The sequence below is a fragment of the Loxodonta africana genome, chromosome 6 (assembly GCF_030014295.1).
Source record: "Loxodonta africana isolate mLoxAfr1 chromosome 6, mLoxAfr1.hap2, whole genome shotgun sequence".
In the NCBI taxonomy this organism is placed as follows: Eukaryota; Metazoa; Chordata; class Mammalia; order Proboscidea; family Elephantidae; genus Loxodonta; species Loxodonta africana.
Genome location: NC_087347.1, coordinates 105,008,475 through 105,035,820, shown reverse-complemented (window position 1 = coordinate 105,035,820; position 27,346 = coordinate 105,008,475). Strand labels below are relative to the sequence as shown.

The 27,346-nt window shown below is 37.8% G+C and overlaps 1 protein-coding gene across 12 annotated transcripts in view; it reads left to right on the top strand.

The window, feature by feature from the left end:
• Positions 1-27,346, top strand: part of ARHGAP15 (Rho GTPase activating protein 15) — a 710,746-nt gene that overhangs the window by 484,396 nt on the left and 199,004 nt on the right. For all 12 annotated transcript variants that reach the window (XR_010322327.1, XR_010322332.1, XR_010322330.1 and 9 more), the window contains one exon: positions 4,492-4,569. Coding sequence is in view for 6 of the 12 variants with exons in the window: in XM_023542980.2 (XP_023398748.1) it covers positions 4,492-4,569 (78 nt within the window). In the remaining 6 variants the exon portion in view is untranslated. The remainder of the gene's footprint in view (positions 1-4,491; positions 4,570-27,346) is intronic.

The window sequence follows — 27,346 nt, the reverse complement described above, 5'->3', positions numbered from 1 at the left end:
TTCCGGTTGTTCGTGCAATATATGCAACCCATACTTCACTTTGAAATGTTATCTGATTACTGAGCTTTTTTTTTTTTGGTTTGTTTTAACATATATTTCTACTAAAATTTATGAAAGACAAAGAGAGTACTTCTTACTTGGTAGCTTTAACTTTCTATAGGAAAAAAAGAAATGTTTTGGATACTGGGGAATTTTAGTAGTTGAAATTCAGTTTATAAGTCTAAACAACATCTACATTTCAATAGCATATAAAGTAATATCAGAAAATGAGGAGTCCCAGTTTCAAAATAGAAAAAAATTTGATGTTATACCTTTTCTACAGGGATATGCATATTAAAGTGAGGCTTATGTAAGGTATCTTATTTTCAATAAAAATTTGTTGGAATTCAAATACTTTCATTTATTATTGACCAATGATAAGGGTCTAACTTTCTAACAAAAGAAAAATTAGTTTAAAAAAAGAAACAGGATAAATTTTCTAATTTTTTCATACCCAACCTAATAGATGTTAACATTTCATCTTTAATCATTTTTGGGGCTAATTCTGTAACAAACATATTGAGTAATAATAGGAGCATAGACCCACATATTCCATTGACATTTCTATTTCCCTAAATGTTCTTTTTCCCCTAAATTCCATCAGAGAAACCAATAACCCATAGAGGAAATCTGGCCTATTTTCATTTGATCATTGTTTGCTTATTTGTGGTGGCAACCAAGTAGATATTATTCCCCTCTCATGATTCTGAATTACCTTTGACAACTTCCAAAATCCCAGACTATCCTCAAATACCCCAAATTTGTCATCATGTGCTTTTTTTTTTTTTTTTTTTTTTTGTGCATGGTACCAGGACACTGAAAGTGATTTTAAGAACAGAATTCTGATATTTTCCTTAATGGTTGGGTGTTCATAAAATTAAATACTCCCAAGAGGGAAAACTTTGAAATGGACCACACCCATGTAAATGTATACATTTTAACATTTTTTAAAGCTATCAGAATTATTTAAAAATTTCGCAGGTACCAAACACTATCTAATGACTAATCAATAGAGAAAATTATGAAAATATTATTCATAAATTAATCTTTTTAAAGTTCTGGAAATATGTGTATAAACTGAAGACCAATTGGACCAGTACTAAAACCAGGAATCATGTATTAGAAAATTCTTAATTAGAATGATTGTCACATTTGTGCTATCAAATGCACATTGTACTTAAAAAACAAACAAACTGGAGTACCCTTAGATTAACAGAGCTTTTTTGTGCGTCAGGAAGAAGCTATTTTGTGCCTTTGCTTTCAGACACTTTCACCTGTTGCTAATAGGAGTCCAGCCTCATCCAATAAAAATTCATAGTTCTTACCAAGTAGCAAACTCTCAGTGACTTATTATTAGATTATTCTAGAACCACAAAACTCACACAAATTAAAACATTTGATACTAGCCATTCTATGTTTATATCACCTCATGGTATTCTATAGTTTATTACATGGAAAAGTAAAACCCATAGTGAATGATTGTTCTGAATCATGTCATTAATACTGGTGTTAACAAGCTGTTATCTGGCCCTAAACTAATCTATTGATGAAATAATTTAGACTATGGTGGAAATGTTCCTAATAAAAAGTATATAAAAGCATGGAGCTATGAAAAAAAACAAAGGAGCTCATTTCATATCAGGAAAGAACTTTGCAAAGCCTCTATTCCATTATACTGTAACAATAATGTCTACCAATTCATTTACTACCATTGTGAATTGATGCAGTGGTTAACCATGGTGCTGTACCATCTCCCTAGAGAAGCTACTGAGATATAGTGGCCTCTGCTTTGACTGGTAACTTCACTCAGGCCTCTCTGAGGGCCTATGCACATCAAAGAATATATACTCATGACATTAAAATTGTGTTATTAGCATTTCTTAGGGGGCAATAGTAGTGTTTGAATAAGTAGTTCTCTTTTCATTTTCTTGTTTATTCATTTTCTCTATATCTTGGTCACGGAAATACCCGGATGCTATAAATAGATGGGAGCCCTGGTGGCACAGTGGTTAAGCATTTGGCTGCTAACCAAGAGGTCAGTAGTTTAAATCCACTAGCCGCTCCTTGGAACCTGTATGGGAGAGTTCTACTCTGTCCTATAGAGTGACTGTGAGTCAAAATCGACTCTATAGCAACAGTTTTTTTTTTATATATATAAATAAATGTGTGGCTGATTATCCAAGTCTACTATCAGGAGTAGTATAAGCTAGTTTGAATTACAGATGACCAGTTTTAAAATGATATGAAACTAATTTTACTATTTTGTCAAGGGTTTCGTATCCTTTTTCCCTCCATAATGGAGCACCCCATTACCTGTAATATACTAGAGATTTTTCAAACTAGTTACACATCTGGAATAAGATTTTCATCCTGTAGTGTCAAATAATCAGACTAATTTATGTTATGCTAATAGTGGGCACAGGAACAGAGGAAAAAAAAACAGAATATAGAGTAAGAGTAGATTAGAGGGAAGAGAGAGAGAAGGAGAGACAAGATAGAAAGGGAGAAAGAAAGAAAGGAAGAAAAGATTCTACAAACCCCTTGGATTATTTTAGCTTTCAAAAAATGGGCAATAATACACATATTTTTAGGAGTCCTTTTATTTCCCCAGTTTAGTTGTAGCATTTCTTTGGGAACCAATTTTAAATATATTGTATAAGCCCATGCTACCTGTCTTAGTCAGAAGTATCCAGAGAACCAGAACAAATAAGATATATATAAAAAGAGAGTCACTCATGTGACTGTGGGGACTGAGAAGTCTAAAATCTGAAGGTTAAGCAACAAACTGGAGATTCTAGCAGTCTCTTGGCCAAAATCTGGCCAGGTGGTAGGCTGGAAATTCTGGCAGGATGTCTGTTCAGTAGTCTTGAGGCAGAATTCTTCTCCCTCTGGAAACCTTAATTTTTGCTCTTAAGGCTCTTAACTGATTGGATGAGGTCTTCTCACATCATGGAGGGTTTGTAAGGGTAGTAGTAGCATCAGAGACTGTCTCACTTCATGGGGGATAATGTCCAGGGTCAACCCAAAGCTGATACCCATGAGGTGGAGGTCAGACATATCTCTACCCTCCAACTTTTTTGACACCAGCCTTCCCTCCTATGGCACTCTCTGCTTCTCTTCTGGGTTCTATAATCCATTGCAGTGGCCAAACAGAAATCACAGACCATACTCACCGTTAAGTGGCTTATTAAGGAAGTAACAGGGTACAACTTGCGATCAGGATCAATAGGCTACAACTCAGGATCAGGTCAGGAAGCAAGTAGGCAAAGTCTCCCTTCTTCAGTGCAGGACAGCTCTCTCAGCCATGCAGGCCTCCTCTTAGCCCCCTCAGGACAGGCCTCCTGTCCACCACCTCAGGACAGGCCTCCTCTCGGCCCTGCCATCAGTCACCACCGACTCTGCTGTAGAGCCCCTTTCAGGTCTGGCCCCTCTGGCTCTGCCTCAGGCCCCATCCACACCTGTCACTGTTGGTTCTGCTGCTGGGCTTTTTCTAGGCCTCTCGCTGTCTTCAGTGTCACAGCCCTTAACTCGTGTTACATCTCTTTAAGATGATTCCTTGCCTTCTTTCCCTCTCTGCTTCCTGTCTCTTCTCTGTTCCCTTTTCTCCTTTCTGCTTTTTCCTGCTTCCTGTCTTCCTGCTTCTTTCTGTTTCTGAAACGTCTGTGGGGTTGACTGCTTATATCTACAAACTCCTTATCAATTTCAAGGCATGACCCTCCCACCAGGGCAAGTAACTGGCTAATCCTCTCTTGGTAGGCCACAGACACTTTATTTACATAGTAGGCTATAGATACTTCATTTGCATAGTCTATTGACCAATCCCTATAAGGTGCATACCAATCACAGGGCAGGCTGCAGCCCAGGGCCAGGCAAAAATTATTAAACCATTCTCATTTACAGTTTACCCAGGAAATGTCAATCACCCTGGACAAAAGTAACAAACCCTCTGGGCAAAACTAGAAAACTAGAGCAAAGGTAACTCCTCAGAGCTTAGGGAAAAATCTCTCAAGCTGTTTTTCCAAAGAACCAAGGCAAAAGTCTACATAAAGGAACTTACTTCACCACAGAGAGTAATCTGTTTTATTTAATATCAACTGATTCACATGAAAAAGCCTTCATAGCAAGATCTAGACTAGTGTTTGACCAAACAAATAGCACGATAGCCTAGTAAAATTGACCCATAAAATTAACCATCACACTACCTATTGTTGCTGTTCTATGGTTCTGCTAGACTCAAATTTGATGATGACTAACTCTCCCTGATAGTTTTATTGGGATTACAATTTTTTAAATTCCTGAGTTTAGGATAGAGAAACGTGTCTGTTTTCTCTGTGAGAAAGAAATATTTGGTTGTAATTACTACTCTCATCCTCACATGTTCATTAAGATATATTTTCTTTTACCATCCCAGTTCTGATATAAGTTAATATAAAATATGCCCTTTTGTTTCAGGTCTAGATGTTGATGGAATATATCGAGTTAGTGGCAATCTGGCAACAATACAGAAGTTGAGATTTATCATCAACCAAGGTAAGTGATTTTTTCACTTCAGTCATTTTTCCAGTTGTTTCATCTCTAACAATATTTCAGACTGTGGGCTGTACGTGCTGTGAATATATAACTATAAAAGCTTTAAAGGAGGGCAAGAGAAAGTTGAAGAAATTCAAATATTATCACCAGAGAAATGAAAAATAACAGGTTTACCTGGAGATGAATGAGATAGAGAGAGGGACCAGCTAATAGTTTATGTAGAATCAATGAGTGGAATATGGCAAACTAAAAGTGGGGTTGAGAAGAAAGAGCAAGTAACCCAGCTTCAAAAAATTGTTACTGGGATATAATAGGCATTTAATATTTGTTGATGAATGAATGATGGAAAATGCAGGAGTCAAAGTCGCAGACGTCAAAAAAATATATAATAGGTAAAGAAAAGAATTAAAAATGAGGAAATCTGGAAGACAAGAAGATTTAAACATCTTTCGCTGTTAGCTGCTGTAAAGTCAACTCCCAACTCATGACAACCCCATGCACAACAGAACAAAAGGCTGCCTGGCCTGCGCCATCCCATGATCAGTGGCAGGTCAGACCATTGTGACCCATAGGGTTTTCTTTGGCTGATACTTCAGGAGTAGATCACCAAGTCCTTCTTCCTAGTCCATCTTAGTCTGAAACCTGTTACAACATCACAAAAAACTAAACGAAACCCGCTGCCGTCGAGTCAGTTCCAACTCACCGTGACCCTATAGGACAGAGTAGAACTGCCCCCCTTAGGTTTCCAAAGCTGTAAATCTTTACAGAAACAGACTGCCACATCTTTCTCCCATGGGGCATCTGGTGGGTTCAAACTACTGACCTTTCAGTTAGCAGCCAAGCCCTTAACCACTGCACCACCAGGGCTCATAGCAACATGCAGTCTAACACTGCCAGATGGGTGGTGGATGCATTTGAGATGTACTGGCCAGGAATCAAGCTCAGGTCTCTCGAATGGAAGGCAAGAATTCTGTAACCGAGCCTTCAGTGTTCCCTCAACATCTTAAGGTGGTATTATAGATAGTTTTTAGGTTTTAGAATCGACAAATGGGTAGAACTAAACTGGATCTCCTTGTGTCCTTAGAATCTTATTTAACCTTTCTGTGCCTCCTTTCTTTATCACTAAAAACAGGAAGAAAATGCATTGATAACATTTGTGAGAATTAAATTAGATACATATGGCATTTCTCTAGTACCATGCCAGACTTACGGTATTTATTCCATACATGTTAATTTTCCTTCTACTTAAAAACAATCAGAGGTGTCTCATTGCCTTCAGGAGAGTCTATACAAACTTCTCATGATCTGGCCTCCCACCTAGCTTCTAGATAGCTTCAGATCCTCTGAATTTCCTTCACAATACCTTCATGAACTGTTCTCTGATGTTTTCATACTGTTATATTTCTTACTGCCTTTGATATTTGTTCCCTCTTCTTTGAATAGCCTCCTGTCTTTTTCTTCCCAACCCACATACACAAGCTTCTCAGCCTGGTAGATTCCTGCTCTTTCTTCAAGGCCCAAATTATAAGCAATTTCCTTCAGGAAGCCCACTACATTTCTTCAGGCAAAGAGATTCCTTTCCTGTGTTCCTATTAAACTGGGTAGTTAAATTTACAGTAGTATGTGCATATAGGATTGAATTTCATCTAACTTCTAAAATTTCATCTACTGTAAGACTTGTAGACTTAATGCATCTTTTGGAGAGAAAATAATTAAATGTACTTAGTAATTGTATTTCAGAAACATTAAAATTTGAATGTCTTAGAATCAAAAAATAGGATACTGGTAGAGACATCTGTGTCTGCCATGATTCTATATACACCTCAAAAGCTAGGACTTGAATCTTCCTCATATCCTTCTCCAATACCCAGTACTAGCCCTGGGGCCTCTCAATTAATATTTGCTGTGTAATATGTGTGTGTGTATGTTTTTCAGGTGTTAATTTTGGGAAGCATCAAACTCTCCAGAAGTTCAACTTGGTTTGAACTTTTAAGTTATGTCTCCATTACATTTGCCCGGTGACCACATGACACTATTTCTGAGAATCTCTATAACTGAGAGTCTCCATAGCTCTGCTTGTTCACGAATGTGAGCCTTTGTCTTTCAACAGTTACTTTTCCTTCTGGGCAAAACACAAAACTAAACTTTACCTCATTTATTCATATCGGTCCCATTTGATTGAAACAGAGTCCCCTCTCTGTGGGTAAAATTGGATAGAAGAGCCTCATTTTCATTCCTGTTTATAACCAGCTAAAATCATTCTTGTAATATATTTTGTGCTGAAACCATATCCTGATTGGGATTCTAGACAGCTGGGCAACACATTTCTTCTACAAAAAAGAAATCTGAAAACAGAAGCCATGCTAGAAACAAACACTGGTTGCATTTCCTGCCTGTAAAGAAATTATGCTCAGCAATTTAAAAAGGCAAAAAAAAAAAAAAAAAAAACCTGCAATGAAAATATGAAATCTGTCCATCTCGTCTTTTCCAATCCAAACTTGAGCATCCTCTGAGGCTACGTAACTGCTCATGTTTCCATGGGAGTTGACAATGTAAAGCTGGACAGAGGCCGGAGTTGGTATCTGGTAGCACAGAATTGTCAGTAAACTGTCTCCCTGGTTTATTGCACTGTCAGAACGGAACACATTCAACACAAATTATGCTACATTAGGACCTTTGATATTGGCGATTTTGCCCAAGTTGTGTTGTGTAGTTTTTGTTTTTGTTTTTTTTTTTAATTAGATGATAAAAGAAATGCATATACCAGCCCCTCTCAAATTTTGCTAATCGGATTATCCTTTGAATGAATTTTCTGGACTGGACCCATAAGCTCGTTGCTTACACTATACCTTCCCTTCCATTTATGCCCCAGTCCCTAACAGTACAGCCAACCTAGGAAAGAATCAATGCTACATACAGAGAGGATGAATATGACCATTTGTGGCCTTGCCTGTGTGCATGTGTGTTTGTGTGTGTTTGTGTATGTGTGTAATGAAATGACAGCAAAAGTAATAATTTCTTCGAAAGTATAAAACAACAGGAAAGTGCAATGCATACTTTATTGCATTCTAAAATGGAATATAAATGACTTTGGCACATCTTCTCTGTATCAACACCTCTTCTCTCTCCACGTTCACCTTGCCCAATGTTTCTTTTTCAGAAGGCTCTAAGTATCAGAACAAAAAATACATTTGTTAAATGAGTAAACTCTAACTACTATTAAGCTAGACAAATGAAAACTGAGTTTTGGAACTTTCAAGAACAATTCAATTGCAATTTACATGTTTCACTAACTTTCTTGACTGCTATAATCATGAGCAATTTTAGGTACATCAGTTGAATGATTCGATTTGTTTTGCTTTTCTATTTGATCTGCTAAATCAGTAGGAATCGGATACCCTTATTATATACTTCCGGATCAGATGACACGGAAGTTAAATTCATAGTGATCCTTTTTAAAAGTATGTCCTAATTGTAACTAGTAGCAATCATAATTCAATAATTAATTTAATAAGAATAAAAATTTAGCTACTTTTATAATTATTATACAATTACTGTAATAGTAACTAAAATTTTCATAATTTATTACTTTCAAGGCACTGTACTGACTGACTTATATTATTTAATTTAATATTTTCTGCCATCTCGCACTGGTTAAGAGCTATGGTATACTACAGCTGCTAACCAAAAAAGTCAGGAGTTCAAATCCACCATCCGCTCCTTGGAAACCCTATGGAGCAGTTCTATCCTGTCCTATAGAGTTGCTATGAGTCGGAATAGACTGGGCAGCAATGGGTTTGTTTGTTTGTTTGTTTTAACCATCCCATAGAATAGGTACTATTATTATTCTTATTTTAAAGATGAGGAAACTGAGGCTTAGACAGTTTAAATAATGCCCCCAAAGTCATGCAGCATATCAGCGGGGTATTGTTTTTAGTTTTCATCAACTCCAATTCATGTGATCTTATGTATAATATAATGAAATATTGCCTGGCCCTGCACCATCTTCATGATTGTCACTGTGTTTGAGTCCATTGTTGTAGTTATCATGTCAATCCATCTCATTAAGTGTTCCACTCATTTTCACTGACCCTCTACTTTATCAAACATGATGTCCTTTTCTATCAAAAAGTCTTTCCTGATGACATATCCAAAGTAAGTGAGCTGAAGTCTCTCTATCCTGTCTTCTAAGGAGCATTCTGGTTGTATTTCTTTTAAAACTGATTTGTTCATTCTTCTGGCAGTCCATGGTGTAGGCAGTATTCTTCACCAACGCCATAGTTTGAATGCATCGATTCTTCTTCTGTCTTCGTTTTTGATTGTCCAGCTTTCACATGTATATAAAGCAATTGAAAAGACCATGGCTTAGGTTGGGTACAACTAAATCATCAAGATGACATCTTTGTTTTTTAAAACTTCAAAAAAGGTCTTTTGCTGCATATTTGCCCGGTAGAGTACATCATTTGATTTCTTGACTGCTGCTTCCATGGGCATAAGTAGGGTAGCTGGAACTAAACCCCAGGTCTCTCTGCCTCAGAGCCTAGCTGAAAACCGCTGCCATGATTCTGAATTTCCCATTCACTGATCGTTGGTTAACTCCTATAAAAATGGAGATCTTTCTTTTCATGCTACACACACTTGTTCTTGACATTCTGTCTACAGTCTCCTTCTCCGTAGTGGTAAGCAATAAGTACTGCCATAAGATTTTGACTAAACCTGTTCAAGAAGAGAGATGCCTGGGAGCACACCCAACAGTTATGAAGAAGCCTGCATTCCCATTCTCTGTAGGGCTTTATGTATTATGTTTGGACCAAGAACTACCTTAACACAATATTCTGTTGTAGCCTTCAGCAAAAGCATTGAGGCTTCTTGATTTACTGGTCTATTGGTGCATTAGTTAGCCGTGCTCTGCCCTGTTTGTTGATTCTGGTGACAGCTTTCAGTGACATTTTGCTAATGCAACTCTTCCACTCTATGAGGTCTTCCCCCAAAGAACACTGGTCCATGACCTCCGCCATCAACCTGTCATCAGCCTGTGGCACTACGCTGATTCTTCAGAATGATCTGTGACCTTTTGATGGTTTCCTTGTCTGGGGATTCTTTTGCAAAGGACAGACTTCAGCATGGAGAATGTTGGTGAATGTCCTGGAAAATATTAACAGTAGGTCTTCGAGATCCCATCAAGACAAATTCTCCCTCCTTCCCACATAGACACTGGTTTGAGTTGCCTGGCTAGACTTATTTCCCAAACACCAAATTCAGTTCAGACTCTCTTTGGTATTGCATAAACACCCTCTTTCACCCTTTAGAAAAGGGACAGGAAAGACTGGCATCCTTTTTGGAAAATATCAGCTATGAAGCCTCCCAAGCCCATGGGCCAATATGAGAGCTATGAAGCCCTACATGAAGAACTGACTGGGAATTTTCCAGACTGATGTTTCTTAGCACACAGTAACAAATACTCCTTCTCACTGTTTTCCTGGACTGGAGGAAACTACTTTTTACTAGGATTTTAGACATATTTTCTATATATAGCAATAAAATTTAAAAGAAGACTCCTAGGGACACCCTCCTTCACTTTTTCACACTAAGAGGAACAAAATATATAAATGCCATAAATCTGCATGGCCAAGAATCTTAGTTGAGTGTGTGGGTGTGTGTATGCGTGTATGTGTGCACACGCATGCTCATTTGTGCGTGTTGTTTTAAACTGAGGAGGATTTTTTTTTTCATTAATTTACGGTGCTGCATTTTGCATATCTTTATTCACCTAGATCTTATTGGCATAGTAATCCAAACTAGATATTAGTTTGAAGAGATGGGTTTGTTTATTTTGAACATACTAAGAATAAGCGCCACTGAAAAGAAACTATTAGAGAAACAGTTTTGTGTTACCAGCTATTCATCGTAAACTACTACCATATAGACTTGTACCTTAAAGCAAAGCAAAGCATTAACTTTAGTAGCCATCCATGTGCTGTTCATATTATTTGCAGCATCACAAATTGAATAAAAGAAGAGGAAAGTGAGAAAGAATGGGAACCACTGGCAGTTTCATCATGAAATAAGCAATTGGATGAAACAAGAAAAAGATCTGGGAAAGGGTTTCAAAACTTCTAGTTCTGTTCTTATAAAACAGCCCTTGTATTAAGTCCATTCATTTTTCCATTAAGTGAGTTTATATTGCCCTCTTACTATTTTTAAAATGAGGTATTTCCTTAAGCTTACTTCATTCTCACCACCAACCGCAGCAGCCACAAAACAAACTGTGCTATTTGCTTTATCCCATTCCACAGGGCGATTTTTTGGTAAGTCGGATCATTGATATTGCACCTTTTTGGCTTCTGTGTGACAAGATTATCTTTTAACAATGATTTATTTTTCCCATTAAAGCTGAAAAGATCACTTGATCATGAAAGGGCCAGACTCTAACATCGTTCAGGGCTTTGGAAACTTTCTTAGACCTCATTTTTCAGCTACACTGAGTCAGGGAGCTCAAAGACTATTGATGGCAAAACTTGTATTGCTTTCTAGCTGCTTAAGAAAATGTATTATCATTAGTAAATAGTGCTGAACACAGAGATCAAAACAATAAATTCTTCACATTCACATAATTTATATAGTTACTCATTTTTACTTAATATTCGAATAGCAAGCTTATGGCCCTTCTAGTCTCTAAACTGCACAAATTCTGGCTGCTTATTTTAAAGCAAAATTATATCGTACAATTATTGTGCATTATATTTTATAGTTCATTACTTGCCAAGCAGTAAGGAGCTGACCTAACGCTTTGGTTAAAAAAATTAAAGGCAGAGACTATCCATTAGGGAATGAGCACCAGATAAGAATCAGAAGATTTGTCTCCTAATCTTGAGTCTGAGCTATTTTGAGTCTAATAGATACCGTTTTTAACCTCTTTGAGTCTCAAACACTTTATGTATAAAATGGAAATATAGCAAAAATGTAAAGACTTCAAAAACTCTGAATCCACCAAGTGATTATTAGTGCTAACTTTAATTACAGTGAGAAGTAGATGAAATCAGATCAATATTACTTAGTTCTCCTAGTAATAAGATGTTAATAAATAATCAAATATGACTTCTGCCTTCGATGGGCTTGAATTTTCTTTGATGCTAAAAGACTCTTTCCAGGGAGACAAACCAAATTTAGGAAAACTTTGGAGACTTCTTGCTTTCCAATAGTTCATCTCATTACTAGACAAATTCCTAGGGGCTTCTGGATTTCTCATGTCAACCAAAGGCTTTGGACAGGTTCCAGATTGCAAAAGTTCATTGGAGAGAAGTGAAGTCTACTGGAATTTTGGATCCTAAATCAATTATGGCTTTTCCATTTAACTTTGGTCAATGGGTCCAGAAATTAAATTAGAGTAATGTAACTGCCAGTTCCCAAAGAAACCCCCTAGGACATGTATAAAAACTTATCATCATCATCATGATCACAAATCATCATCATCACCATCAAAATTAATGAGTAGTTATTTGAAGTTTAGTGGGAAAACACACCAAGCTTACTTCTGCCCTAGCTATGCTATACAGCACTGCTTTGCAGCCCTGGCTGCATATCAGAGTTGCATGGTTATCTATTGCTGTGTAACAATATTAACACAAAATTAGATACTTAAAACCACACACATTTATTATCTCATAGTTTTTTTGGGGTGAAGAGCCTGCACAAGATTTAGCTGAATCTTCCACAGGGCTTTAATCAATGTGTTATCCAGGACTAGGTTCTCATCTGGAGGTTTGACTAGGGCTAAGTTGGTTTCCAAGCTCACGTGGGTAGAGGCAGGATTCAGTACTTTGGAGGTTGTTGGACTGAAAGTCTAATTCTGTTAGTAATCGTTGGCCAAAGGCCACCCTTAGTCAATCGCCACATGAGTCTTTGCATAGATCAGCTCACAACATGTCAGCTTGTTTTTAAAGAAGCAAGGGAGAGAAACTACTAGCAGGACACACAATCCTAAATAACGTAATCGTGGAGGTGATATCCCATCAACTTTGCTGTATTTTCTAGGGGAAAGAATTACACAAGGCATGAGTACAAGGAGGTGAGGATATTGGGGATCATCTTAGAACCTGTCTGCCACAAAAATCAAGTAGTGGATCTTTTTAAAAATTAAGATTTTGAGGTTCATTCATAGAAACTTGAATGCACAAAATCTGGGATTGGGACTACAAGTATGTATTTTAAAATAAAAAATTCCCCAGGTGAGTAGAGCATATAGCCAGGTTTGGAAGCTTCTGTCCAATATCCAGTTATCTGGTGGAGGCATGACTTACCAAGGCATAAGTCATCATCCCCTTATATCTGAGGTTTAAGTTTGGGGGAAGCAAAAATAGACCATGAAACCATTTTTCCGTTGTTGTTGTTAATTTTCTATTCTCTTGGACTTTTGATCGACTTAATAATGGTCACTAATCTTTATGAACTGTGAGTCACGATATGGGGTATAACTAAAAAAAAAAAAAAGCCATGCATATATTATGTATGGTATTCGTGTAGTTGAAATTACTGACATGATTTTCCCAACTGTGACCCCTTCCCAATATTGTAGATTCTGGAATAAATAATAAGGAAAGATGTTTTACATGAGGGCTTGCTAAAAAAAAAAAGGAATTTTAAATTTTCACTAGTTGATAATATTGAAAATGTAAGAGAATGATGTTGCTGATAATGATAGCTAGCAATTAATTGAGAATCTACTGGCATGCAGAGCTATTTAAAAAAAAAAAAAAAACTCATTGCTGTCGAGTCAATTCTGACTCATAGCAACCCTATATGCAGAGCTATAGTTATTTCTAATTCTCAAAACAAAATGCAAGATAGAGAAACATTATTCTCCACATTTTTCACAAAAGAAACCGTGGTTCGGGAAGGTTATATAACTTTTCTAAGGCCACAAAATTCATAACTTAAGAAGCCGTTATAAATAGACTCCAAAGAATATATAGCCTAATTGCCGGATTCAGTCTGAACCGTGGGAAAGAAGACAGAGACATCTTTTTAACATCGAACAATCTAAAACTCCATAACCAAACCAAACCCAGTGCAGTCAATTCCAACTCATAGCAACCCTATAGGACAGAATAGAACTGCCCCATAGAGTTTCCGAGGAGCGCCTGGTGGATTCAAACTGCTGACCCTTTGGTTAGCAGCTGTAGCACTTAACCACTACGTCACCAGGGTCTAGTCCTCTTAAAATACTATATTGTCCTTGGTTCCAGCCTATTGGACCCTTTTATAAGAGAAAGCCCCATTTTAAAAGATCTTTTTAAACAATAACCCCTCTCACAGCCTGTAAGTTCTTCAACTGCAGGAATCTCTAACATAAGGAAGTCCATGATACTTTGTATGTATTAAATAAATATTTGTTACTAAAAACATTAACAATAAATAAATGAGAGAATGATGACTTCTAATACAGACCGACACTATTTCAAATGATCTCTTTGGTAAATTAGGTTCCATTGTTTGGGTGTCTCAGCAAAGAAGACTCAAGCTACATATTATGTTATCCTTTCCCCCCAAACTCCTATAAATTCACCCTTAATTTTAGATTGGATAAAAGAACCACAGGATAGACGTTAAGAGTGAAGAATCCTATACCCTAATCCTCTGCTTGGAGAGGACAAAGCTTGAGGAGAGATAAGTCATTGTGCTTCAAGTATAACAAAGTATGATATTAGTAATTGAACAAGGTAGACATGATGTTGGGAGCTGTAACATAACTTGGCTTGCCACCTTGGCTCTTCAAAAAGTTGAGACCGACTGGTTTAGAGAGGAAATGAGAATTGGATAAATAGCAATGAAACTAGATTGCTCTTGTTAACCCCTAAGCCCCAAATTTTGATAGTATGCCTTTTGTTTTTGTTTTCACGCAGGAAATCCCAGTTGTTGGTAATTACAGCTTCAGTGAGTCACATGTATTTATATAGCACCTTTTTTCCAAGGCACCCCATGTGCTTTAGAAACATTTCCTAACAAAAGTGTGCTATAGCAAGCAAAAAAATATTCTCATCACCTCCAAGCTGTTTCTGAAAATGAAAAGTAACAAGTTCAGGAACAAGGAGGAATTTTTTTCAGTTCCCAGTGCACACCTTGCAGATAAGTGTCCAAAGTTTACAAATGCAGGGGCTGAAGCAAGGTTCAAACTAAGCTCTGAATGTCTTAGAGTCCCAAAGACTCCAGAAGCCATTCTTTTTTATGCCCTCACTCTCATGAGACCACTGGAGAAGAGGGTGGCAGGTATCCCTGTCAACTTTCTTCCTCTGACAGTCCCAGACCCTCAAGACTGATATGGAACTGAGAGGTGAGCTCCATAAAATGAGGTTTTGACGTCTATATCATTGGTTTGATAGACTCTTCAAGAGCTCTTCCTATGTATATACCATGTAACATGCAGATGCTGGAAATACAACAGTGAATCAAACTTTTGATTCTTATGGAAATAGGATGTGGCATTCCCATTCATACAGAACCTATGTTCGCATGGGCATTTCAACCTACTAAGAACACTGTTAATGTTAATTAGTGAGAAAACACCAGGACCTGCAGGTCCCGCAGGCTCTACTCTCTTACCCCCTCTCTGGCCTCACCATCTACTTCTCTTCCAAACTTGATTCTCCAACCATCCTAGCCTCCATCTTTCCTCAGACACATTAAGCTCATTTGCCTTTGCTCCTGTTCACCTGAAATGAACTTTCTGCAGACCCTCACAAAACTCGCTCCTTCCCAACATTTGAGTCAAGTCCTCAGCCAAGAAATGTTCCTTGATAAACACATTTGAAATATGCCTCTATCCTACCCACTTAGCCACACTCCATCTCAACATCATGTTTTCTTCAGAGCACATATTACCTGAAATTAATTTTTTTCTTTGTTACTCTACATTGTAGTATCTATGTGAGCAAGACGTTGCCTGGCATAAAAAAACCAAACTTGTTGCTGTTGAGTCAATTCTCACTCATAGCGACCTTATAAGACAAAGTAGAACTGCCCATAGAGTTTCCAAGGAGCGCCTGGTGGATTCAAACTGCCGACCTTTTGGTTAGCAGCCATAGCGCTTAACCACTACGCCACCAGTATTTCCTGGCATATAAAAACCTTCAAATAAATATTTGTTGGGTCAACAACAAATATTTGTTGAACTAATGAATAAAGTTAGTAGATGGTTAAGGCCCTGACCAAAAGGCAACCTTTAGTTTTTAGGACCAAAACCTAGAACCCAGAAAAAAATAAAACACCCCAAAAGAATATCCTAAGAATTTATAAGAGTTCATATCCAGCCAGTTCAGAGAAACATTACTTGTTTGTAACCCCTACTTCTAAACGCCACCTGAGCTCACAATCTGCCTATTCAAAGTGGACTTCATAGGAGAGACTTGGTAAAATGAGCAGATAACTGTCAAGCTGGAGGATCAGAATCACCTTGGTCCCTTAGACCAAAAAAAATTGTTTAAGAAACGTAGACTCCCAGTTCTAGGTGGTGCTAAGACCATATTCAAGGCTGTCCCAGGCTTAGGTGAATTTTATAGTATAATCTCTCTCAGTGACATTGCTTGTTGCCAAGGCCCTGCTAGCCCCACCACACTGCCTCTTCAGTCTGCCAAAGGACATCTATGATTCAAATTGCAAGTAACAGTCCTGGTCTTAAGAAGCCCTGGTCTCACAGTGGTTAAGTGCTCAGCTCCTAACAAAAAGATTGGCAGTTCAAATTCACCAGCCATTCCACAGGAAAAAGATATGGCAGTCTGCTTCTGAAAGATTTCAGCCTTGGAAATCCTATGGGGCAATTCTACTCCATCCTATACGGTCACTATGTGTTGGTATCGACTCGATGGCAACAGATTTATGGGTCTTGGTCTTGCCTTAAGTCAAATAAGGTAATATACAGTGCAAAGCATATGAAAAGAATCAGGAAAGGAGGAAAATTAGTTAATAGGTTTAAAATAATGCTGAAACTTTAATGTGCAAGAAAGAGTTCAAATGAGGATTTAGGCATTCTGCAATATTTGTTGAACAACTTTTATGAGCCAGGCTCTGTTCTAGGTCCTGGGGAGAACCTAGGTGAATCAGACTCTGTGCGGTGTTCATTTTGGTATAAGAAAATAGATAATAAGCTAATACACAGATGATTAAAGATCATGTCAAGAGTTATAATCAACATAGTAACATGAAAGAGAATAATTGATGGGGATGGAGGCAGGGACCTTCCTTAGACTGCATGGTCCAGGATGATCTCTTTAAGGAGATATATGAGTAGTGACCCAACCTAGTGGTAAGGAGGGAGCCATGCAAAGATGAGATGGGAGAGCTGAGCCCGTAGAAGGAAAATTGTTCCGGAGCGTCCAATTTGTATGGTCACAGAGGCCAAAGAGGTGGGCGAAGCCCAGGTGGGTCTTTGCCGGTCAGGATAAGAAGTTTGCCTTCTACTCTCAGTTCAGTGAACAGTCATTTGGAGTGGTGAGGGAGTAGGAAGTTAAGCAGGAAGTGATCTGATCTTATTTATTTATTTATTTATTAAAATCATTCTGGCTGCTGTGAGAAGAACAATTGGGGCAAGAGTAAAAACAGGGAACTAGTTAGGAGACTTTTACAGTAGTTCAGGCAAGACATAATGGTAGCTGATATATATAAGATAAACTCTATATTGGAGTCTCTGGGTGGTGTAAATGGTAAAGGCACTCTACTGCTAACTGAAAGATAGGTGGTTTGAGTCCACCCAGAGGTACCTTGGAAGAAAGGCTTGGCTATATACTTCTGAAAAATCAGCCACCGAAAACCCTATGCGACACAGTTCAACTCTGACACACATGGGATCACCATGAATCAGAATCACCTAGACAGCAACTGTTTTTTAAACTCCGTATTCAAATTTGTCTCGTTTTTGATGAAGCATCTAAACTATTTCCTTTACGAAATATGCAATAAGAACACTAGCCCAGGAGTTAGAAAATCAGGAGTCGGTTTCCAGTTTCTTACTAGGTATGCCAAGTCATACAACCTCCCCAGGGCAATTTTCTTATCTTTACAGCAGGAATATCTCTTCTCTTGAGATAAGTCAGTCACATGAGATAATGAACATATTACTCTGGAAAATGCCACACTATATAGAAATGGAGGAAACCCTGGTAGCACAGTGGTTAAGAGCTGTGATTGCTAACCAAAAGGTCGGCAGTTCAAATCCACCAGGTGCTCCTTGGAAACTCTATGGGGGGGCGGTTCTACTCAGACCTATCAGGCTGCTATGAGTCGGAATTGACTCGACAGCAATGGTTTTTTTTTTAAATAGAAATGGAATTTGTATCTAAATTTGTCCCCCTCAAAACCATTCTAATGGAGACATCACAGTGAAACCTGTGAGAGCTGGAACGCAGTGAGACTGACTTGCTACTCCAGGTCTCTCAAGTTTTCCACCTTTGACAGTATATAGTCACCACTTTTCTGTGTCCTCTCTATTTAGTGGAAAATATTTGAATTTCCTTGTCTGACAGGTTTCCATCTTACACAGGTTCCTACTTCCACAGGTTTTATGGTATACACCCACTCCTCGCTTATCAACATGGTTAGGTTCCAAAGACCATGTCCTTATGCAAAAACTGGTGTTATACAAAAACGAAGGATAACTACATTATTACATAACTGCCAAATTACATCATTACATAACTGTCAAAATACATCAATACATAACTACCAAACCACTGAGGATCATGGCACAGCCAAGTTGGTACGTAACCTTATTCACAGCCAGCGTTACTCTTGCCTCATACATCTGCATTCATTACTTGCAGACATACGTCATTAATGCACAAAACAGTTGGATAGTAAATTTTTTACTACTGTTGTAAATGCGAAATGTCAGATAACAAGATAGTCAATAAGTGAGGACTGGGTGTAATGATGTATGTGTTTTTAAAAAGGAAAGAATATTTGATAAAGAAAGGCTTGTCTCATGTCCTTGGATTATTTGAATGCCACTCAGATTTTCCAGGGATCACTCCAACCCACTCCAACCCACTATCTATATTCTTAGACAGTTTCGACTACTCTTCACAAGAATCTCATAGTATGTATATTATTAGCATCAATTACATGTACATATCTTATCTCCTCAATACATTGCTTCTTCTTAAGGGCAGAGTACATGTCTTTTAAGTCTGTCTGTCCTACATTACCTGGAAGAGTATGCCGCAGTTGATAGAATCTCTATACATTTTAATTATCGATTAGATCCAGAGTTGACCATTAAAAAAGAAAAAAAGATGAGGTATTTTACACACCTTGGATATTATTCTCTAAATAAACTATTTCACTGCATATTGTTTAACTCTACTCCAGAAACAGTGGTAAGAAATACATAAAATATTGACACTAGGTGCTAGGTGATTTTTATTTTCCTCTTTTTACGAAACTGTTTCCTAAATTTCCTATAATTAACACATTTATTTTAAAATAAGAAAGAAAAGATATATTTTGCTTTAAAAGAAGTAGGTAAAGTCCCTTTAAAAGAATGATGTTTGCTCCTCAGAACATGCCAAGAGGATGTTAGCACTGGAGTTCTGCAAAACATTTTTAAATGTTGTCTTACTAGGTTTCCATAACTATGCTATCCACTTTATAGATGAATAAATGCCTCAGTGAATTTAAGTAAGTTGTTAAAAGTTGCATTCACTCTTTCAGCTGGTATTTCGAGACAGGATTATGTATCACATCGTGACCTAGAAACAAGTTGTATTTAAAACTTATATTTTCGAATGCCTGGACGACACGTAGGAGGAGCTCAGGGTAATCAGTGTGTCCGTTGGTTTACCCAGTATAACGTTCAGGACAGTCATAAAGAGCCCACTGCAATAATTTTGGTTAAATAGCAGGGATTGCTCGCATCTATCTTTCTTGTTGTTTCACCCTCTCTTCATCTTTCAAATTTCTCCAGGTTGTTTGTCTTTATGTGGTCTCTTCTCTCCCTGCTGCATTTTTCCTGAGTAAGTACATGTCCTTCCTCTCCCTTCTTGCTAATTCATTCCTTCGTGTTCTGACAACAAGTAAGGAGCTCACTCACCTTTCTCTGCTCCCAACCAAAAAAAAACCCACTGCCATCAAGTCGATTCTGACTCATAGCGACCCTATAGGACAGAGTAGAACTGCCCCGTAGAGTGTCCAAGGAGCGCCTGGCAGATTCGAACTGTCGACCTTTTGGTTAACAGCCATAGCACTTAACCACTATACCACCAGGGTTTACTTTCTCTGCTCAGCATATGGAAAATCAACATACCTGTCAGCCCAAGGGGCTGACAGTACGTAAGTGTGGTATTATTTTGATAGGTCCTAGTGGAAGAGTTTTTTTTTTTTTTAGTGGAAAAGTAGATTGGCCTTTCAGAGCATGAAACACACCGTTAGTTTTGCTGGCTGATAAACCTGTCTCCTTGAGACAAATTTCATTATTCCTGGAAAAATTTTCAACCATAATTAAAGTCCCCGTCCACTGTGTTCCCTTAACTTTGTGTACCTGTGGTTCAGTAGTGGTCTTTGTCCATTTTACATCACGTCTTTCTCACTCACCAGATTGTGAGATACTGGAAAGAAGTACACTTTGCAGTTACCTCTGGATTCATTATGTCCATCAGATTCCATGCACATTGTGGATCCTCAGTGAAGTTGTGCCTGCCAAAAACAAACAAAAAAAACCCATTGCCATCGAGTAGATTCTGACTCATAATTACCCTATAGAACAGACCAGAACTGCCCCCCTAGGGCTTCCAAGGAGCAGCTAGTGGATTCAAACTGCCAACCTTTTGGTTACCAGCCATAGCTCTTAACCACTGCGCCGCCAGAACTCCTTATGCCTGCCAGATCCTCTTATTTCTGCATGCCACATACTCACCCAGGAGAAGTGTATGCCTTAGGATTAGCATTACACTTTCTCCCCAGATCTACTTGGCTTGAACCCAGGATTGATCATCAGTCAAAGCTAGGGTGGCCAAATGTGCCTCCAGAGGCTTCAGGTCACCGTAACCCCTCCCCCGACTCCTGAACCCACTTCCTCCATTCTCATATCCAATGTACCAAACCTTCTTCTCCGTTCCTTCTCGGCCTGTTCCCTTTTCTTTACCCTCTGCCCAGCTTTATGATCCCTATTCCTCAAGAGTCTGCTCATGCTTTCCAGGGTGACAGACTGTTCATCTGAATATACTAGCTCGTCCTCTGCTATTGCTGGGAAGCACAGATAATCAGGCTAACAGTAGGGGCTTCCAGTTTCTACATGTCGTGTTTTCGGCGGGCAATGCTGACTCACCTCAAATTGCACCACTTGGGCAACTACAAAGTCAGTCTTACCTGAATTTTCTTTTCCTGACTCAAGAAAATGTTGTATCTCTTAAATGTTCATTCTTTTTTACTGAATTAATAGAGCCCTCCTGAATCCTCAATCCAGGTATAATTTCTAAGGTCACCCATCATTACCCTTACTACTAATCTAGTTACCAGGTTCAGGATCCCTCCAAATTAAAAAAGATAAAACACAACCAAAACACAAAAGGCTGTTAGAGACCTATTAAAGCACTTTAAAATTGGTGAAGGACACTAGCTAGATAAATCTAAATCTCCAAGGCAAACAAGGAAATTCATAAATGGGAAAATACATATACTTGTAGATAACTTTGTGTCTATTTCTTGACTAATACCACCTCGGGTGTTTATAGAAGAAACAATATTCAGGTACTTTTCACTTCATTGGGCTAACAAAAAGAAATGCTAACTGTCCAGTACAGCATCATGACTCAAAAGTCTGTAACTGGTATTAATGGACTTTTAAAATACTAATTTTACTGGCTACCCAATTGAAAGATACCTTCAAGCCAAACCTCACATTTCTTATCTACTAAAAACATTGTGTTTGCATCCCTGGCAAAAATAAAATGGTTACAATAAAGGTTTTTAAATAGTTGGAAGTTTCAAGGACTTCCCTTGTTCACAGTTATTCTTCTGGAGAAAAAAAATTTATAAAATTACATCCCTTAATGATCCCTCTGCTTGAAAATGGAAGTAACTCCCAAATATGTTTCACTGTAGGAAAATCAAAAAATAACATGTAAACTACAAATATGTTAGCCAATTGAGAGTATTTATTAACTAAATAATTTAATAATAAAGAAAATGCCTACTTGATTAATTGTTACAGAGTAAAAATTACAATAAAACTGTCTTGATCAGTGCTTTGCAGAAGCGCCATTACTGTCTGTGCAGTTGTTTAACAAGGATTTAATTGGAAAGATAAGTGAATGCACATTTAAAAGTATTGTTAATTTGCTTTATAATCACCCCATCCTTCACAGTATTGACAGCACAAGGCACAAACCCCTTTCTGTTTTACAAGTATTATTTTCCATATGTGCACAATAAATTCTGAAGCAGTAATTGGAAATTTTATGGGTTCCAACATACCTAGTGTAGTGGGTTTAGAGGTGCACACTTCCTTCCTAAGAGGTAACCTAGGTCTGGTTGTTGGAAACCAGTGATATAATCTTTGATTTATGTATTTTCACCCATCCACTACAGATCATAATCATATTTTGTCCATTTCTAGGAAAAAGTTGCCTCTCTTCTATTTTATGTCTAATAAAATCAGGATTGAGGGGAGAAAAAAATAAAAATAGCCTTGTTGTATTTTCAGCCTGTGACTATTTATATTGTTTTCTTGAAAATGCACATATGTAGTAGAGGTTCTAACCAAGGTTGGTTTCTAGACTACATGGCCTTACCAAAATACCTACATATAGTTGCACCTGAGCCTATTAAAGGAGACAAGAAAAGAGACAAAGAACATCTTCTACAGCCACACATAGACACACTCACTCACACACCTCTTAGAGTTTGGAATCATCTAGCCAAAAACCTAATCAATATTGTTTTCAAAACACTGTGAGCCTGATGCCTCACTTCTAAGAAGTGAAAACCTTAGTTTCCAATGTCTAGAGTCCAGAGACCTTGTTTATTGTGGAAAGAGTCTGAAACTGCTTTGGAAGCAGACTGCTTGCTTAGTCCAATGGGCAGAGAGTGATAGAATATATTATTATTTATTTGTGGATTCTGAAGGAGCCACATTCCCCAGGTTTTGTTTCAAAAGAGAAAAATATGATCCTCGTCTTGAAAATCCAACACCTTTCAAAGGCAAGAGTTGCTCAGATTTTCTGTTGCTTCTCTATGAGTCAGAATCGAATTGACGGCAACGGGTTTGGATTTTTTTTTTTTTTTTTGTCTTTATAGATAAAGGCTTCCCCCACTCGTGGTAGCTGATGAGAGGAAAGTATCTCCAAAGTGTCACATGTCTGTAACTCTAAAACCATAAAAAAGATACGGAGAACATGCCAATGTCCCTCTCAGCCATCCCCCCAGCCTGCTAGAATTGGTAGAAATGTCTTTAAATTTGGTTAACTGTAGATGATTTTTTTTTTTTTTTCTATAGACAGCAAGCACTTCCGCTGTGAAAGTTTAGAAATTCTTTTGAGGAAAATTTCAGTAGAAGCTTATTCAATATGAATCCCTTTGCCTTCTTGATAAAACATGTTGCCTCATATATTGTCTTTGGAAAATTAATTTTTTCTTCAGTTTGGCTATGCTTTGAAAATTCAAAACCTCTTGCATTTACATTAGTTTTTTTATGCTTACAGAGTAAGATAGATATGTACTGAGTTTCACGTGTCTAAGGATTTGCCGGTAATTGCTACTATCCAACCATTAATTACCAATCACCATTTGACCTTTCTTCTTCTTATTTTTTATTTATTTTTTTGTTTTCCTCTATGTATCTGGAGTCCCTGGGTGACTTAATCAGTTTAGCTCTCTACTACTAACTGAAAGGTTGGTAGTTGGAATACACCTAAAGATGCCTCGAAAGAAAGCCCTCATGATCTATTTCCAAAAAATCACAGACGTTGAGAGTCCTGCAGAGCAGTCATACTCTGAAACACATGGGATCACCATGAGTCAGAGTCAGTTCTGTGGCAACTTTTTTTTTTAAATATATATGTATGTATTTCTCTAATAAAGATGCATACCTGATGAAGCTTTCACGCTGCCTATATGTGTATGTAGTTGTGTGCTGTGAAAGCCATGCACATACACACCTATGTATATACTTTGAAAATTATTTTTATTTCTTTTTCAAAATCCTCCATCAGAGGCAGAAATTTTAAAACTGAGGCAAAGGGTGAAAATTTCTGGGGGACCAAGACCTTTAAATGCCACATTTCAAGTAAAGAAAGCTGATGCTGGTGCAATAATGAAATGTCCAGCTGTCCTTTAATTAACTCAAATGAGGAAAATGTAATGTTTTGATGAGAGAACCAGGATTGCGAGAGGGATAATGGGAAGACTATATGTTTCTGTGCCTTCCTGCATATGATGGAGCCATGGGGTGCAAGGAAGAGATGAGGCCTTTTATGCTCCAGTAGGGGGAGCTTTATTTTCCCTACTGTAGAAACCGCATGGTGCATGTGTTTAAACACGCCATCCTAAAATGCAGACTTTTCATTTTCATTTTGCAAGTGGGAAATTTCACTACGTGATGGGCACATTACTCTTCTTAGCAACACATTTTGTGCAAACTCATTTGGGAAAGAATAGGAAATTTAGAATACTGCCTTCATATTTCTTCTGGAAATGTTAGCCTGAATCCATTATGTCCAAACCTGATGAGGATTACAGTTCATTTGTATTTCACAGCAACCCATATTGTGTTCTGTGTTGTGAAGTAAATAAGAGATGATACCGTTCTAATAGTGCCTGTATTTTGCTTTCCATGTGAATAGTCTTATTCCGGGGGCAAGGGAGAAAGAAAAGGAAACAGGGACTGAAGCACTAGATTTAGCCTTCTCTAGATGGAATGTGTTATTCTGACAAAGAAGTGTCCTAAATTATTTTATAAATAATCTAAACTGGAGGAGGTAGAATATAAACTCACTTAGGTCACTGAATATATCCATATTCAATGACATTATAAAAAGCACTGTTCAGTAACACCCAAATCTATCGCTCTTACTTAACTACATTTAAAATACTCGTGGACTAACCTGATGTGACAGCAGTGTAGGTGGGTGCTTATGTGCCACTGAAGGGAATTCTTTACAAAATAATTTCCCACCATCATGTCACTGTGTTTGAAATGCCACAAATAGAAGATCAATTCATCTAGCTAAGGCAGGAAAGGCAAAGAGTTTCACTTTTTATACTAAATGCAGTTGATTGTTAGTAGTTGATTAGATGGTTGTATTAAGAAGAATACTGAAACATTGTCCTAAACAAGTGAGAAAGAGTTCTGTGATCCCTTAGTGATGGATGGAATGGACATATAAAAGAAGAGCTTCAGTGTGCATGCCACATACTTTCTGTTTCTGGCTTAAGGCATTGGATCAATAAAGTTTGACTCTTAGAATGCAAATACCACATGAAACTTACACATTAAGACACCACCATGAACCCGTCTGCATATAACCCAGCATATCTCCAAGGAAATACAGCAAAGGACAAATAATTTGGGGAGAGTCAGAAGAGGGGAGGAATATCTGATAAAGAATGGGGAACTCAGGAGAAGTTCTTGGAAGCTTAAGGGCAAAAAAGCCTGGCCTATTAACAGTGAGCTAGATGAAAAAAGCCACATTTTACTGAATTAGCTGTTTACCAGGGTTAACCCTGATTTTACTCATTAACTAAATTCCTCCCTTGGCATAAGGCACACCCAGATTATTTTGATTGACTTGTTCATTATACAAACTGTTTATTGGGTCGATTGCCATTGGAATGCCAGGAAGCCCAAACCAATCTCCCCTAGAAGAGCTGTCCCAACCCACTGAATGACTACAGCTGATGAACATCCATACCATCTTTCTGTCTATAAATCTAGCATCTAACTATGGAAAGAATCAACTCTCCAATTTTGAAGATAAATGTAAGTCACCTGAAATAGAGAAAAATTAAAATGATATGTCTAGCCACAATCTTCCCACTTTACCTTCACTTAGGTTAGACTCCAGGTGATAATGTTTATTTTTTATTAAGACAAGTTTTAAGCCAGTCCTGGAAAAGTAGATAAAACCCACAATCTGGAACAGGTCTCAATATTCAATTTAAGTAAACTAATAACTATGAGGAAAACCTGGTGGCGTAGTGGTTAGGAGCTACAGCTGCTAACCAAAAGGTTGGCAGTTCGAATCCACCGGGTACTCCTTGGAAACTCTGTGGGGCAGTTCTACTCTGTCCTATAGGGTCACTATGATTCGGAATCGACTCTACGGCAACATGTTTGGTTTGGTTTTGGTTTGGTTTGGTTTGGTTTGGTTTGGTTTGGTTTATTGACTCTGAATGAGCTATTGGTCCACTCCTTATAACAACTAAAATATTGTACCTATCATTGGGGCCTATAATGAAATGTTTTCATTTATTGACAAATTTAGACGTCAAATACATGAGAACACAGCAGCTGAAAAACTCAGCACCATTAGTGAAACAAAACAATAAAAAGAATGTACTATTGAATTGGGACTTTTGATTTCAAAGGACAGAAAACCATCCAAATTCACTTGAAAGGTTTTTTTTTTTTTTTTTTTGTCTGTTTATTTAACTGGAAAATTCAGGAAATAATCCAGCTTCAAGTATTACTCAGCTCTGGGGCTTAACCAAAATCATCAGGACCTACTCGCTTTTTATCTCTTAGCATTGCTTTCTTCCATGTTAGCTTCATTCTCAAGCTGCACATAGTGGTAAAATGACTGCTAGCAGCTGTGAGTCCCCATACTCCTTGCTTCAGGTTCATCAAGAATCTCTTTTCTTAACAAGTCTGCCTATTATTGACCAAAATTGGGACATGAGCCAATTCCTAAATCAACCACTGTGGCTAAAAGAATAAAAAGGGCTAATTGACTTAGTCCAAGGGAGCACGCTACGTATTTGGAAGAAAAGGTAGAGTCCCTACCAGGGCACATGAACTGGGGTTGGGGAGGAGGATGCTCCCCAGAGGAAAGTTGGATCACTATGCCCAGAAGTAAGATGCTCTTTGCAATGAGTAAGTTACAGTAAAGAGTCTCAATGGCAGTCCATGGATATTGATTGGTATTTTGAAGAAATGTCAATCATCACTCAAGCAGTTCTCTTACTTTCAGGCAGTCCTTCAATACGCTTAAACCTCTCTAGGTAAACTGATTTCACAGGATATGTTGTTTTTTTTTTTTCTAAACATGAGGAAGTTGCTTCGGGAGATGATGTACAAAAGGGTACATCATTGGTGCAGGAAAGGGTAATTATGTCCAGGTTAAGTTGGTTAGCTTGCTCAGGCACAAGGAGGGGCTCTATTGTGTCCTGGGAAGTCCATTCATATATAATCTTTATCATTTTTTAGAAGCAAAAAACACATTTTTTTCAAGGTCTTTTAGACTACCAACATTGAAAAGAAAAAAAGGGAATGGAAAGGAAAGAAAACTATTCTTAAAGGCAAGCACACAATGACATTTAAGCATTGTTGTACCAAGATACATAATTACAACATAGAGTATAAAACAGGACAAACTTAACCTTGGACAAGCAAAGGTAGCTATTAAGAGAGTTAGAATAACGATGTAGAACTATGTACAGGAAACCAGGTTAAGGCGTGATAGAAAATAAAGTCCAGCAAAGGGTCTGACAGAGTAGTCTTGTGATCTTTTGTGATTCAAGGTTTAGAAATCCTCAGTGACTCACTAGACAAAGGAAAAGCCCTTTTTTGGGTTGA